The sequence below is a fragment of the Pholcus phalangioides genome, unplaced genomic scaffold (genome assembly GCF_987345545.1).
Source record: "Pholcus phalangioides strain wild (caught in Gottingen) unplaced genomic scaffold, Ppha-v1.0 ptg000015l_1, whole genome shotgun sequence".
NCBI lineage: Eukaryota > Metazoa > Arthropoda > Arachnida > Araneae > Pholcidae > Pholcus > Pholcus phalangioides.
Window position 1 is genome coordinate 11,976,258 of NW_028301608.1, and position 17,229 is coordinate 11,993,486.

General features: G+C 39.0%; 1 protein-coding gene across 1 annotated transcript in view; it reads left to right on the forward strand.

Annotated features, from left to right (window-relative positions):
- The window catches only part of LOC149075452 (uncharacterized), a 35,161-nt gene extending 19,642 nt beyond the window's left edge, over positions 1 to 15,519 (forward strand). Inside the window, exon 2 of the mRNA XM_089242803.1 lies at positions 12,816 to 15,519. Coding sequence (XP_089098929.1) covers positions 12,816 to 15,293 — 2,478 coding nt within the window. The 3' untranslated portion in view covers positions 15,294 to 15,519. The remainder of the gene's footprint in view (positions 1 to 12,815) is intronic.
- Positions 15,520 to 17,229: the final 1,710 nt, after the last annotated feature.

Consider the following 17,229-nt stretch of genomic DNA (forward strand, 5'->3'; position numbering starts at 1 on the left):
GCTGTTATGCGTATCTTCAGTTCGGATAATGTGGATAGCTGGAAGGGGAAGCACATAATCGTAGTCCTTTATAAACCTCCACAAGAAGAAATCACACGCTGTAAGGTCCGGTGATCTTGGAGACGAGTGATGGTTCAACGGAATCGTCAGGTCCCGTACGGCCGATCCATCGTTTAGGAATGCGATTGCTCAAAAATTCACGAACGTCCAAGCTCCAGTGTGGTGGTGCCCCGTCCTGCTGGGAAATGAAGTCATCCGAATCGGTTTCTAACTGTGAGGAAAGCCAATCTTGACAAAGTTCTGAAGTGACGGCCGAAGGAAGAGCGTTACCTGTCGGCAACTGCGTGAAACTCGAAATTTCCCTCTTTCTACCTATACATTATTCGATAAACGGATTAAAAGCTGCCCCAGCTTAATAGTTATGATTTTTTTTTTAATCGGATGATTCTTTTTTGAAACACCCTGTACATGAAATGAAGAAAAATGCATTTAAAGTTTTTTTTTTCCTTGGATATTTTTACACTGTTATTCATTTGTTTTTTCTAGTTTTAAAAGAAAAAAAATTCGCGGATTTAACACGCAATTTTTTGCTTCCAATTTCAAATTAAGTGAAGCACCTTATCGAAAACATTTTAAGAAAAACGACTTCTAAAGACTGGAGAGTTCAATGCGATTCAAAACAACAACAAAAATATATATATTGTTCACAGTTTTCATATTTCATACTGAGAGTCACTTTATTCATTACTTGATCATAACATTTATGCGCTCCAGTCTATAGATATCACATAGAACAGTAATTCACAACCTTTAATGCTTCAAAAGTACTCTCTGGAAATACGCATTTCAACACAAAACAACTACGCCAAAACACGCATTTCAAGGCGCGCGTGACCCTTGAAATGCTCGAGAAGCTTCTATATCCCTAGGAATACATAGAAGGCATCCTCACTCCTCTGAAAATGCACGTTCAAAAAGTTCCGAGACTTATTTTATTACGGAAGAATAAATACAGATCGAACCTGTTTATTAGGTGTTTCCTTTGAAGTAACTACCCTGAGCAATCATGCATTTTTGCCATTGTTCATACAAAGATGTAAATTTAGTTTCTTTCCTCGAACAATAACCGAATGGAACGACCTCTTCCGAAACATTATTGATTGTGAAACAATTTCCGATTTTCTTTGTGACATCAATCATCTCGGTCTAACTTCATCACCGCATTCTCTTGTATAGGCCTCGGCCAACCAATATTGAATAAATAAATAAATGTGGATTGTAAGAGTTTTTTTTTTTTTTGTCAGACCCTCCCGTGCCTTCGTCGCTGCTTCCTGCACTTCTTCGGAACCTGAGAATCGTTGCCCCTTAAGCAAATTCTTTACCCGAGTTAAAAGGAAAAAGTCACATGAGCAAGATCAGGAGAAAAGGTTCTGAGAGAAAGTATGGGAATGTGATGTTTTTACAGGTAATCGGACACCAGGAGGCGACATGTGAGTACTTAAACGTCTGCATGATTCGGTGAGACGCAAGTGACCAGATCTTTGGAACGCCATGTCGTGGGTGCTTCACCATGACGGCTGAACACATAGTGAGACGAGCACGAATTACAGGATTGCAGAATAGCGGCTAGCGACGATAACAACTGTATTGTCTTGTTCTACACCTCACATACTCAAATAGCGAGACATAGAAGAGAAAGAGGCCACTCAACGAGGTGCGCGATTTGAACAATCCGATTTGTTTTCATCTCGATCTACTGATTTTCGTTATCTGCTGATTGGTCCGTTTTTCCTTTTTTTTCTTTTCCCTCTTCTATGGAAGGATCATTATCATCACTCCCTTACCCCCATTTCAGAACCTCTCCAGCTATTTTCTTTATCTTCCTTCTCCTCTTTTACTATGAGTGGTCTCTCGTCCTCTACTCCCCCCCCCCCCCATATATTTTTTCTCGTACTGCTTACCTCATCGTTTGACTATAACCGCAGCCTTAGAAGTCCCTCCTGGTGTCAGATTCATGGCCCCACATCCTGGCGAAGGACCCTAAGCTAGTATTTCTGGTGGGCATGCCAGGCGTCCCACGGGTCCTTCTATAATGAATTTATAACATGAAAAAACAAAAAAATGATAATTATCCTGCGCACAGGGCTGGAGCTCTGTCAGTTCCATCCTTGTCATGGCCATGGTCAGATTAATTGTCAAAATATCACATTCCAATGCTTACTCAACCAGCTCATTCCCGCTGATCTCTCGTCGTGTGTGACGTTTTTCCATTTTCCTCGGTTAAACAATTTGCTTAAGAGGCAACGATTTTAACGTTCGTAAGAAGTGCAGCGAGCAGTGACGAAAGCACTGGAGGGTGTGACAAGAAAGTATTGCAATCCGTATTTACATCTTTGTATAAAAAATGACAAAAAATGCATAATTATGCATGGTAGTTACTTCGAAAGAAACATATCAAATAAACAGGTTCTGTCATTATTCATTCTTCCATAATAAAGTAAGTCTCGGGACTTTTTGAACGTAGTAGTATGTAGGAGGTCTTACACTTGAAAATGTGAAAAGGGAGTGAGTGTGTAGGAGGCTCTTGCGTATCCAAAGAAATTTGCAAGAGACTTGCTGAGGGGCCGTTCAAGTATTATGTAAGCAAATTTTTAGCCATTTTTGACCACTCCCCCCCCCCTCCCGTCAGCAAAATTTCGTCATCAGCTCTGCCCCTCTGAATCCTAACGCATATTGGTGGGATCACAGACTTACACAGGTGAGAGGGGCATAGGGGGCTCGTGCCCCCCCCCCCCGATTCAAAACTTCATTTTTTAATGCAAAAAAATATTTTTTTAATGGAAATTTCGGAAGAAAATACCTTTATATGTATTACTAGGGGGCTCTGCCCCCCTGCCTCCTTTGGCGGCCAACCCCCCCCCCCCCACTTCCCTTCACAACATATCTTGTTTATTTCGTCACACTTCATCAGCGTGCTACGGAAAGTTACGTGTGAAAGCACCAGCGTCCTGAAGAAGCGAATTTTACAATAATAAGCAACAAAAAACAAATGAGATTCATCAAGTACCCCCAGAAAACTTCCCCATGGGGGTCTCCAGATCCAATTCGCTGAATATTAGTGGGGCATCAGACTGCATATATCTCGGGCTACCGATGTGTTGCGAATTTTACAAAGTTAAACAACAAAAATCAATGAGATACATCCAGGGGCCCCAAATTAGAACCTGTAACATTTTCATGGGGCCCTGACCTGGAAGCTTGTTGAACACCCCCCTGTGAGGGGCCACGAGAATTTTTCATGGCCCCCAACCAATTACCCGAGAATAAATTCGCATACTTTTAGTGAGGCCCCAGACTTGCTTTATCTCGGGCTTCCGCAGTTGCAAATTCTACAACAGAAAACGATGAGATTCATCCAGGGCCTCTAGAATAAAATCTGTAAACATGAAGCCCCCGACTTGGAAGCTTGTCGGTCATCCGCCGCTGCGAGTGCCATGAAAAATTTCATTTGTATTCGTTTTTTACCAACGAATAAAATCCAGGCCAACCCACGCAACTACCCGTGCCCGAATACGCAAATTTTATGGGGGCCCAAGACTGGATATATCTTGGGTTTCCGCTATAGCAAATTTTTCAACGTTAAAGCAACAAGAAAACAATGAGATCGATCAAGGGCCCCTGGAAATTAAAACTTTTAACTTTCCCATGAAGGTATACGTGCAATCCCCCCGGGTACCCCGGAGTTTTGGAGCACTGGTGTTATATATATATTATACATATACACACCTCTAGGCATGACACCCCACAAGGGCAGGGCTGACAGGGGCCGGAACGATTCTTATCACTTCTTGATTTTTTACAGTATAAATTAACCACAGAGGGGCCCCTGAAAAGCTTGTTTGGGGGCTCGCCATCTAAATTCCATCCTAGGGGCCTTGCTGTAGGATATGGGAGCCACTCGGTACATGCACATAACATGGTCCCGATGGGTCAAATGGGTCCTGATATATGCTAGAGTTAAATGAATACTTGACCCAAAATCGTAACCGACTTCCGTAACACAAAAAACGTCACCCATTTCCGTAACATAAAATCGTCACTAATTTCGGTTGCTTAGAAACAGGCCCTTTCCGAGTTTGTGATTTCATATTATAGAGTAGATAATCAATTTCTGTTAATTTCAATGCTATTTGAAGGCTATGAACTCAAAATTTATCTTCATTTATTATCTCAAAATTTATTATATCAAAATTTATCTTTATTACTTATCTCTACCTTAAGTGTTCTGGAACTGTGTCCCAAGTCATTTAAGTGATCTGAAAATGTGCCACGGGCCGTTTAAATGCTCTGGAAATGTACCACGGGACACTTAAGAGATCTGTAAATGTGCCGCTTAGTTCATTTTTACAAAATTAGGTTTGAGGAGGGCAGGCCGCATCAGGTAACCCCCAAGGCCATATTTGGTCCGCGGGCCAAGGGCCTTCATGCGATTTACCATTATATGAATGTTATCAGAGTTTTGCTGACATTGAGACTTACAGTGCGAGTCTCAATGAATTTATTAAAGTCTCAATGTCAGCAAAACTCTGATAACACTCATATAATGATAAATCACATAAAGGCCCTTGGCCCGCGAACCAAAGCAGGCCCTGAGGGTTATCTGATGCGGCCTGCCTTCCTCAAACCTAATTTTGTAAAAATGAACTAAGCATTTACAGATCGCTGAAGTGTCCCGTGGTACAGTTCCAGAGCATTTAAACGGCCCATGGCACATTTTCAGAGCATTTAAACGGCCCGTGGCGCATTTTCAGATCACTTAAATGACCTGGGACACAGTTCCAGAACACTTAAGCAATACGTGACACATTTAGAAATCCCTTGAGTGACATGTGACGTAGTTTTAGAGCACTTAAGTGGCCCCCAGTGGGGTTCTACATCACTCAAGTTACCCGCGGAACATTCCCAGATTACTTGGATGTGATCCGCGGCATATAATTACGGATCACTTGAATGATGCGTGGCACAGTTCCAGAGCACAGAGCACTTTAGCGGCACGGACACATTTCCAGATCACTTGGATCCGCGAAACATTAAGAGATTAAAAGTGGAAAAATAGAAATAAAAGACCACTAAAGTGGTTCTGTAGGGCACTTATCAATGGGGGGGGGGAATGTTACTTCAAGTGCCCTTAAACTATCGAAAGCTTTTTCTCGTTCTTAGCGCAGCGCAGCGAGTAAGATGCCATTAAAAATATTTCATATTTTCATAAAGGGTGGTTGATGACGTAAGCATTATCCAAACCCCCCGCCCTTGTCATCAAAAGTCAGCAAATCGGATACCCCTTCCCTCCATTGATGCTGACGTAATACTTGAATGGCCCCTTACCCATGGATTTGAGGAAAACGCTCACTTGTCTGCTTTCCCCAGAAATGTGTTGAAGGTGTGTATAACCCCTTGTTAAATGCGCCGGAGCAATGGACCGAGAGAGACGCCCAGGCTGTCCAGGCTCTACCACACAAAATGATTTTAGCACGTTGTATGGGAACTCAGGCGCCTCCGGAGATTGATTGAATATTAAAATTACCTCGCCGGCTGTCACTGGCAGCAAATACATGTTTTTATACGAGTACACGCGGGACGTGCATACCACTTGAAATGATGGGGAAGCTCGTGCATCCCAAGAAATGCGTAGGCGTTATGCTTACCCATGTAAATCTGTAGGTGTGTAGACCGGTTTATCATTAGTTAAGGAGCATAAAACCGTTGACGGACTTTATTACGTCGTCCTTCTTAAAATATTAAACTGGTTTTTCCCCTCTAAGTCTACTCGTTAAAAAGAAGTAGGATAGGGAACAACAATTGGGCTATAGCGATAATGCTGACGTCACACTATCGCTCGAAGAGGAGGTTCCAATGACCCTACCTTTACTCAAACATACGAGGCTTGCGTACTCTGTCGTATATTGTGTTAATTATCAATTAATGATTTTATGATTTTTTTGCACTTGTCTCTTCTTACACTGTTGATTTTAATACAGTCCCTGTTCCTCTGAACCACCCTCAAGTACCCCGAGGGGTACGCGTACAACCGGTTGAGAGTCCTAACATGGAGCATTATATCATCAAACTCAGATATTTCCGTACATTTCTAGCCTGATAGAATTAATTAATAATCAAACTGTATCTACGTCTACGTGCATCGTATTCCTCCCGTGAAAAGAAATAATAGATGGAATTGATAGTTACAGTTTATTGCAAGGGTTCTCGACCTGTGTGCCTTAAGTGGAGCCCTTAGGGCTCCTTGTTCATTCCTAGGAGCTCCACGACCGCTTCAAGAAAATAAAACAAATAAGTGAATTCGGTAAATAAAAACTCACACATCTAATAAATATAATAATGCTGTTGCAAGAGAAAAATAATAATATTCTATAGCTTATTCCTTTAGGCCTGCCGGAAGGACTTTTCAGTCCCTTGAGGCTACAAAGTTTTTGTTTGCAATATGTGCGCATGTATTTTTCGTGTATTATATGTTTGTGTTAGTGTAACCCACGTCTAAATTTGTGTATTACATGTTTGTATTTGTGAAGTAAAAAAAACTGTCTACGGGGCTCCGCCACATAGCAATTATAGACTAAAAAGGGATCTATGAATCAAAAAAGGTTGCGAACCGTTGGTTTATGCTATCCAGAAATGCTTGATAATATTTATATCCGAAAAAGAATCTATGTGGCATATAGAAATTATATTTTTTACGTAGATTTTGTTTTTGGAGTTATTTAGTCATAATTATATACAGTCGAATCCCGTTTTAACGAAAACTTTTCTATTCCCCGGACAAGTTTACTTATGTGCAAAAACCAGCTGGAATTCCTTTATAACGAAATTTCGTAATAACGAAGTCATTTCTCTGGGTCTCTTGGAGTTCGTTATAACGGGATTCGACTGTATTAATATAGTATTTTGATCAATAATAATTAATAATAATAGTAAAATACATGTATCAAGCTTCATCTATTTTTCTCAATGATTTATCCATAAATATGTCTGTCTTTAATAAATTCACAAAAGAAAAAAAACCCGTAATTGAGTTTTGTTCCAGACAGAATATTTCTAATGCTCTCTCAAAAGCTTTATAGCAATTTAGTGCTGAGATTGGCGAGATTATTGCTGAATTATGAGCATTTGCAAATTTTCCATCTTGAAAAAAAATTAGGACAGAATACTTTTTTTTTCTTTCGAAATTGGTCAAAGAAATATTATTATAATGATATAGGAGATTTTTTCCTTAAGGTCAAAATACGCCTGAGGTGAGCCGTATAATCCATTAAAGAATACGGTATCATTCGAGTATTTAAAATCCCCTGAACAGATGGTCATACATTAGCACCGTATTAAAACAAATCGACGTAACTATCGGAGACGTTGTACGTAATGAAACATAGACGCCGATTTTTACTACAGACATACAATAGACGATGGTGAAGAGGTGATACGTATTCTAATTGCAACTTCGCTAATGTCTGTAAATTGGAACACTGGCCTATGAATTGCCGCGTAGGAGAAATAAGTGAAGAGGGAAATAGGTAACATAAATAATAACAATAATAATAATGTGGAATGATCTCTCCTTTGGATTAAACATAATTGGGCCGGTCACTAATAATGACCATTATCAAGATAATATGATTCATCTTAGAACAGAGAAGGAAGAAAAAAACGACGTGGTAAAAAGTAAAAGATGTATGTGTGTGATAGATTTCACTATTTGTTTATAGTCACACAAATTGTAATCAACAAACTACTAAAAATTTGCGATTCATTCTCACAGAATGGCACATGAAGTGGCCATTGTATTATCACCTCACAGTAAAACTGTGAGCTATTTATAAACAAAATGAGCTATTTCGCACTGTTCTGTGATTTCCGAGCATGTAAACATATTACACAAACACACCCTTACTGTGCAGATTCGGTCACCAATGTTTTTAGGAGACCGACAAAAAATTAAAAAAGGAAAAAATTATTTTGATCAATCCTTCATCATAAAAAGCTTGTAACGCTCGCAGAATATTTTAGGTGTTTTGCGCAATACTTTAATGCATTTTTGTGAAATAAGCAGTTATATTCCCGAAGGTATAAATGTTATACTATGAGACATGCATCTTAAACAAATTATTTTTAATTACGCATGTGCAGGAAATATCAGTTTTATTTTTTCCTAATTTGGTTGCCAGATTTACAGCGCAACTTACATAAAAATCCCAGTTGAATGTCACGGAAATTCAGAAAGGTGTCGGCGATTCAATGAGCATTAATTTCAGTCACTTGCTGAAAGCAGCTGGATGATACGAGATTTTCTACAAATCGTTATTTCTATCATTTTTTGTCGTTTGATTATTTCCTTCAGTTTTTTTTTAACTTTGAAATCATACACGTTCGTTATGCTCAAGCATTTTTCTTACATAGCATCAGATATACGTCTTCGCAAATTCGAATAATGCAGTGGGCTTATTCTCAGAATAATTAAATTGCAGAAAATAATCGAAATACAAATTTGTGGAAAATCCCTCATCATCCAGCTACTTTCAGCAAGTGTATCACCAACATCTTTCTGAATTTCCGTGACGTTCAACTGGATTTTTAATACAAGTCGCACAATAAATCTGGCAACCAAATTATGAAAAAAATTAAATTAATATTTCTTGCACATGCAAGATTAAAAATCGTTTAATTAGAATGCTAATCGAATACTATATTCCGTTCTCTAAATTTTAAAGTATGGTTGAACTCTGTATGTAATAGGCAAAAAAAACGAGATGAAAATTGAAATTTATACAAGAAACATTTATATCTTCGTGAATATGCTTGCTATTCTCACGAAAACACATAGAAGTACATTGCGTAAAACTTAAAATATTCAAAAAAGTTGAAATATTAAAAGTTAAAATATTCAAAGCTGCAAATCATTTGCAGCTTTTTATGATACACACAGGGTTGTCAGAAACTTTTTTTTGTTTTTCGTTCCCCCCAAAAGCATTCGTGGCTGAATATGCACTGGAAAGTGTGAGTTCAAGTATAATGTTTACATGCCAGAAATTTCAGAGCAGTGTGACGCCATGCTCATTTGCTTAAAACTCTCAGGTGGTCATAATCACCACTCAGCGTAGCGGTTGGTTTCTCTTATTTCGTTTATTTGTTCTCGGCACAAAAAATGTATGCGTATGGTATCTCTCCAACAAACATATCATTCTGTGCAAGCCACAATTATAAAACATCTGCCGATTTTCTCCGAATGAAATACACTGATACACACACCCTTACTGTGCAGATTCGGTCACGAATGTTTTTAGGAGACCGACAAAAAATTAAGAAAGGAAAAAATGATTTTGATCAATCCTTCATCATAAAAAGCTTGTAACTTTCACAGAATATTTTAGGTGTTTTGCGCAATACTTTAATGCATTTTTGTGAAATAAGCAGTTATATTCCCCATAAATGTTATATGCAAATACAAAAATTACATAAATATTTTTAATTTACATATATATTTTAATTTTAATATCAGCTGAATTGCATTAAAAAAACGATGAACATTACAAAATCTTGATTACAAAACTTGAATTAAAAGATATGCGACATTAATTTGTGACAGAATCGCAATGAAAAGTGGAAAATGCACCTGCTAAAAAAAATTATAAGATCATCGTAATTTTTCATGCTTCTTTCCATGAAGTTGTATGCAAATTACTCTTTGATCTTTTTTGTGACGTCACTATCAAGTACAGAAATATACCACGTGTTTCTTGCTCGTGAAGTGCTGCCATCTGTCTGCCATATCTGAAGTGAAAGTGTTAGGTGGATGAATCTTCCGTGTTTTATGTAAGTATCGTGTTGAAGGTCTGCCTGTGGAAATCAGAGACATAAAAAAATTCAATAAAATGATGAGAAAAAAAGCGTTTAAAGACAAATATGGAGAAGTAATAATAATTTCCTGTGTAATCACAGAAGGAACCAAAGAAAAAAACAAATGAAAAGGAGAAACCATCAATTCCTTACGCGTTTCGACTCACCATGGGTGACGTTATCAGAAATTAAAACCAGAATGACGAATCTGTCACATTTAAACTTCTACAATGAGAAGTCCGTGCCAATTTAAACGTTGACTGTACTCTTTGTTATAGACTCTCGGTTCGGTCTATGTCAGCTTACGTTTACCTTTTCACACCCGTGGCCCCCTTTGAGCCAGATTTTCGCCTTATGCTCTTCCTTAGTCTGGACACAGAATGAATATTTTCTTTACGAATTTTTCATTCAAACGAAGTACAATTTAAAGATTTTTAGGAATTTTTCCATAAAAATTCGATAAATCGTAAAAATCTGATTTCCGACCGGAAGATTTTAACACTAGAACGGCCGGAGCAGTCATTTCGACGGTTTTTGATTTTAAAAACGTTATAATTTCAACAGTATTTAACGTACACACTCCATTTTTAGTGACTTTTTATCACTTCTGTACTTGTCTCTGTGTACAAAAATTTTAAAACATTGAAGGAGATATCGACGTTTATATACCTAGAAAGGCCGGGATGGTACGATCCAAATGATTGCTCTTGTAAATTGCATGTTTTCTCCTTATGGTGGGCGTTATTGTAAATTTTTGCTTTTAGGTTTATTCCCTATCATTCCTTGATGGCACACACAACACTACATATATTCAGGAGTAACATATCAATAAGAAAAAATAAATGAAGTAATGCTACTTGTTTTGCATCGTGTTACTGAACAATAACTACAAAAAAATTTGATTAATTATTACAAGAGTTGTTGGAAGTGGCAGCTGCTGACGTCATTGCGAAGTCTACAACGACGTAAAAAGATTAATGGATTCCTCGAAGATACCAGGTATGCTGTTGATGTCACCCGCATAATTTACGTCATCCACAACGCGTGATCCTTCCCCCAGCGCATCGTTTCGCGACGTTACTTACGTCAGATATGGTGAGCGAACCCACGAACGCATTCAGCGATCAACTGACATCCACCTTTCGTCTCTGGACTCAGAGCCTGCATGCGTTTTTCACGATTTTCACCCACTCAACGTGGTTTGCGCCACCATGTTCCTACTATGATGCCTACTATGCCTATACCCTCTGAATTTGTCGGTCCATTAACAGAACACCTTGTATATTATTTAGCTATAGCCTCTGGTATAAGTTGAGGAATTTTTTTTTTCTGATCGTCCACCTGGCAAGCTCAGTTTTTGTTTTAGTTTGGCATTTCATAACTCTTCATGCCACCATCCGCTTTGAAAGCTTCCTAAGAAACATAAGTTCATTCACAGTGTGTAGAAATTACTCGTAGAAAAATTATGTATTAGAACAAAAGTCTAATTTAATCAGTGGTGAATGATATTTCGGACAATAAATCTGAGGCTGAGGAGACTTACGACTTAAACTCTGACACCGAAAATTATGATTTTCTGTTGTATTTACCCAAAAGAGAAAATATAGTGATTCCGGAAGTCACTGGCCTGAATCATATAATACTGAAGAAAAAGAAAGACACACACAAAAATGAATTTTTTCTTTAATTTTTATATTCTTGTTAAGTTGATTTGTAGTATGAAATTTTGATAAAGCCCTAGTTTTTCCTTAATGGTGCAAATTTACAGTGCATAATTGTATATGTTATCCATAGCGTGCGCGAACAACTAAATAAAGTGAATAAAAAAGACCGTGATGCACATACAAAAATGTGTACATCATCAAAATGGAGCAATGTACGATGTGATGTTAACGCGATGCTTATCTATCTTTTTTTCATGGTAAATCTTGTCCACAGTTGCCCTCTAAATTTTGATATTTACAGTTGGAAAGTAATTTTATGGACACCCTGTATGCTTAAGAAAACGCAAATTTCTTCAAAATTAACAAATTAGCCATATGGGATAATGCTTGTTGTTCTTTATCGTAAAACATTAGAGGGATTAAATATATTGCAATAAAAAGAAGCAGCAGTCACAAAATTACTGCCATCGGCCCTTTTAGGTATAACGTATAGTCCGGCCCTTCCAGTTCTAGTGTTAATAAGAAAAGTTAAAAGTTGAAAAATCGGAAGGCCTTTTTTCCTTGGACATCTGCATTTTGTTTTTCTTTCACATCTGTATTATTTCTCCACATATTTATTTTTTCTTCATATCTGTAATAGTTTTCCTTCATATATATCCGTATTTTTTCTTTCACATCTGTATTTTTTTTCTTTCTTCAATTCTGCATTTCTTTAACAGAGATGTTAAAGAAATGCAGAATTGAATCATCTCTCCATTACCCTCTCTATAAGAACCTGTTATGGCTTCCTTTTTGCTTTATTTTTTCATCCATGGCTCCGTTAGAAGATACAAGAGCCACGCGGGGGCGGGAGCATGTCCCAGTTTGAGAACCATTGTCTCGCAAATTCACTCTTTCCCTGATTACACCATGAGGCATTCAGAAAATAAAGGAGAACGGCAAAAAATATAAATTAATGTAATGTAGCGCAGACATATATACACAAATGGAAAATGGAAATTACGAATCAAATAGCATAAAATATGTGGTAATCACACCTATTTTATCAAAAAATTAACTGTTTTTTAGTTGTCTCAATATTTTTGAACTTTTTCGCAGTTTCTTCTACATATTATGCCATTCCATCATCTCATTTTTTAAGAATTGTGTGAGTTGAGACAAAATTGATTAGTTGTATAATTTTATCTTATTTATGTCATACACCTGTATCGCTTATAAACCTTTCTCAATTTTATTCTCATTCTGCAGCTATACATCATTCCACTCTGTTTTATGTCGTTGGCGACAGCCCAAGGGCAGTTGTTCAATAGAGGTTTCACGAATATTGAGGTTCCTCTGATGGGATCCGATGCAAAGCACGACTCCATAGTCCTGTTTTTGAACGGCCTCGGCCAACAACTGGAGAGGAACAACAGGCCACTTCAACAACACAACATCCAAAGGAACCGCGTGCTACCGCTACCTCAAAAAGTCAACCAACAGAATTCAAATATCCTCGGAAAGACCTCGTTCAATCACGAGACATTCGTGGCACCCCCACCGATGTCTTCTCACATTCCTCCGGTCAAAGCAGTAGGCTCTAGGAACCCGGCACCTTTTCGGCAGCAACAGCAGCAGCAGAGTAACGATGATATAGCGACTGTAATAATACCAGATAACCACCAGACAGAGTTCCTCAACGAATTCAGGAAGCAAATCGGAGCAAAACATATTTCCGCCAGGCAGCCGAAGCTTCAGCAGCAGCAACAACAACAACAACAACAACAACAACAACAACAAAAGGAACGACGAGTGCAGTCGCAACCGGCTCCAGCCCCTTATTCTGCACCGCATTCTGACGAAGTTGGTAAACCCGCCGTCACTATAAGCGTAGTCTCTTCTCCACAAGAAATCCGGAATGAGCAACAGCAACCCATCGCATACATCGCATTAGGACAGGTTGGAGAAAGTGTTGGAACCAGAGACAACGTGCAAGTGCACAAACAAGCTCAACAGGCTCAGAGACAAAATCACCAAACTCTTCGCCACGTTGTGCGCGATTCAACACAGGGTTCTGCTAGTCACGGGCAAAATAATCAACGCTTTCGCACAGGCCAACAAGCAACTTTAGTCACCAGGAGCCAGTCACAACAACAACATCAGCAACAAAAATCACCCCAACAGCGGGTCAGAAACTCACCACGTCATCAGCACTCCTCCGTCCATGCCAATAATCCACAATCTTTCGTCATACCTTCTACACTTGTTTCAGCTGGTCAATTAGCCGTATCTTATCCTAGTAACGTACAGAGCAATAGCCATCAAGAACAACAGATTTCTAGTGCTCAACATACAAACGCACCCACAGCAACCAGCGACAACACAGACTCTGCCGGACACTTCAGTGTTCAAAATCTTCAGAATCCAAACATCTTATTCCATAAGCTCAATACACAAGGACAAGAGAAAACAACTTTCTCTGAGGGGCACGTGACTTTTCCCTCTTCAACCCAATATAGGCAACAACCAAGTGGACACGTCGTAGTCCCTCAATCCATACCAGCTCAACAAGACGGACAGGTCACTTACGTAAGTGCTCAGTCCGCGGGAACTTCTGAACCCCAAGTAGGTCATCAATCGTACGTTTCAATAGTCCAGCAAGCTGATGGTACATACGTCACAGCTCCTCAGCAGCAAAGTGAATACGCACCGGTAACCGGAAAGAACACATACACTCCCCAAACTGTCAGCGACACTTACGCACCAGCGTTGCAAAACACTGTGCAGTCATACCCGCCTCAATTCCAGGCGGCCCATTCCGGATACGAAACGGTGCAACCCGGTCCAGCTTACGTCATTTCGACGGAGTCCAAACAAACCGGGGCTTCCACGCAGTCGCATAACGCACCACAAACAACACAATCGGTTCAACAGAATCAGCCAAGTTACTCCTCCGAGAGCCAGCCGAACAACCACCAGCAAGTTTATATCCGCGAACAACAAACTTCCGAGACGAACTACGCTAATGCTGGAGGACAAGGGACCTACGTGCCGAGCCCCCAAGCTTCACAGACCTATCCATCCGCTCAGAAGGAGTCATCATACTCCTATTTCACTTCAGGCAGAACTCCTGTGACTTCCGAACAGCTGAACAAGTACTACGAATCGACAAAGGCTGCCGAAGCGTCCAAGTCCTCGTCACCCACAGCTCAAACCACGAGCTACTACTACACCAAGCAGAAAGTATCATCTCCTCAAGGGGAAGTGCTGACGTATTCTTCGTCTGTACCACACCAGCAGAAAACGTACTCGTATCCATCCAGTTCGTCCCAAGAAGCCTCGCCCTCGAAGTACTACACGGTATCTTCACCGACGTCTTCGAAAGCCCAGTCGTCATCAGATTTGAGCAACCATGCTGGACATAGTAGCATTAGTAGTAGCAGCGCTGCAGGCAGCAACAGCTACGGATCGTCGTCTTCGACAGTTATCACTCCGGGTTCGACGTATTCTTTGTCGACGCAAACAAACTATCAAAACCCGAGCAGCTCGAACAGCAAACACCAGTCTCCACAATCGCAAACACTGACGTCTTCGCAAAAGAACCAGCAAGACGACGAAAACACTCAGAACGACGACAACCAAGATGGACACGAAGATGACGACGAAGACGCGACTTACAAAGTAGTCTACATTCCGCTGGACATCCTAAAAAATATTCTGAGCAACAGCGTCGACCTTAAAAAATGAGATTTACTGATCAGAAGAGACTAAGAGTTTTGAGAACATTCTACATGCTTGCCAGGCTACAAGTGTGTGTGTACATATTTACAGTTTGTGTATGAATCTTTTTTTTTTGTTCGGACAGTCATAGTACAAATATGTGAGACATGCCATATTGCGTTTTTCTTTTCTAATGTAACGTTAGAAGGATAATTTCTAATAAATACAAAAGCAGGGCTTCTTGGAAACAAAATTGTCTCATCATTTGTCGTATATAATCCCACACACACAGGACTATCTTAAGAACACTAAGGGCCCTGAGAAAAGTGTTTTTCTTGGGGGAGGGGGCACCAAACAAAAATTGTTTGCATTCCACACACTTCTCTTGAAAATCATTACATCGAATTCTATTATTTCCAAGCCCTCTTTGTACTTGGGGCCCTTCAGTAGATACAATTCATTAAGACGGCCATAATCATATTCTTGAAGTACACTGCTTTCTGAAAGTTAAGCATGTTTTACTGGATTCGACAGAACCTAAAAAGTTTCACTTCGATTGGATTTAAATTTCCTCATGAATCTAGTAATTAAATTATTCACTCATTAATATAACTTAATCGCTAAATGTAAAAGGGGTCATTTCTCATTTTCTCAAGTTTTCAGGAGAGGCAAAAAACGTATATCTTCTCCGATAATTTGTTTTTATCAAAAAAATTTAATTCTAGTGTCTATGGAATACATTTAATGAAACCCTGAGAGAGGAATTTAAATCTTAATTGCTTGAAGAATAGCCACGAGAGAGTAAACTTTATTTATCTTTTTATACTATACAAACTTTCTATCAGACAGGGATCAAAAGTACTCCTCTTCTGGTTGCCTTTCTAATGAGTTAATGGTTTAAAGGTTGGTGCATTAAAAATCTGGTCCCAAAAATCGTTATACTCCATTGAGATGTATTTTTTTGTTTTATTCAAGTCGTCCATTTTTTCTTTGGTTATTGGAAGTTTTGTCTATGAATAAGCCTTGCTTTGGGGTATTATTAGTGGTACACCAGGTATTCTTAGTGGAGAGATTCGTGAGCTAATACCATTGATGTATTGTGAACATTTCACTGTACGGGATGAATATTTGTGAAGAGAAAGTTGATGGCATTTCTTTGAAAAAGAAACCTTTTTCTTTTGGGACATTCTTTTCGCTGCTTTCTAAACTTAAGACTTTCTTCTTGTACAGATTAGGCCACCACGTCTTGAAATCGATAATGTCCTTCTTTTAAGTTTTACTACAATAAACTTTGATGCATTCTAGTTGATCAACTCCACATATTGATTCACTATGTGAAATCTCTCATTCTTCTTGATAAGTCTTTTTATAAGAGCGAAATCCCTATCACAGGGTAAAAAAAATGCTTTCTGATGGGGAAATGAAGTTTAATTTCCTTAGAACGTTCAGACTCCACTAAGAACATCAAAAACCTCATCAAAGTGTGATTTTTATTCTGCCTTTCACAGTTGTCTATAAGAAGGTACAAGCTATAAGAAGGATCTTAGCTGATTCACAAAGGACAGGACTTTTTATCTTAATATTCAACTCTTCGAATGTGCAGCATGTGTCCTTTGCTGGACTTCCAAATCTCAGAGAAAGGTTTTCCTTGAAGTATTGCCAATAAAACTGATAATTAATCTTCTCATCAGGGTGAATTTGTTTGAACAGGTCATGCATAGTTTTCACATTGAGATCAGAATTCAAGTAGGTAGCTTCTTTCCCAGTATAACGAGCAACTTTGGAAGGAAATGATGCGATATGGGAGTGAATTTTTACCAGTTGGTCATGTTTTATTACTGAGGGGGGAGTCTTTCGGCCCCTCATGTCTGCAGGGATTTTTTTCAATCTTAAAAGGTCCCTGATTCTCTCTTTTTTGGTTACTTTAAAAAAGTTTTCATGAAGTCATCATACTTTTTGACGA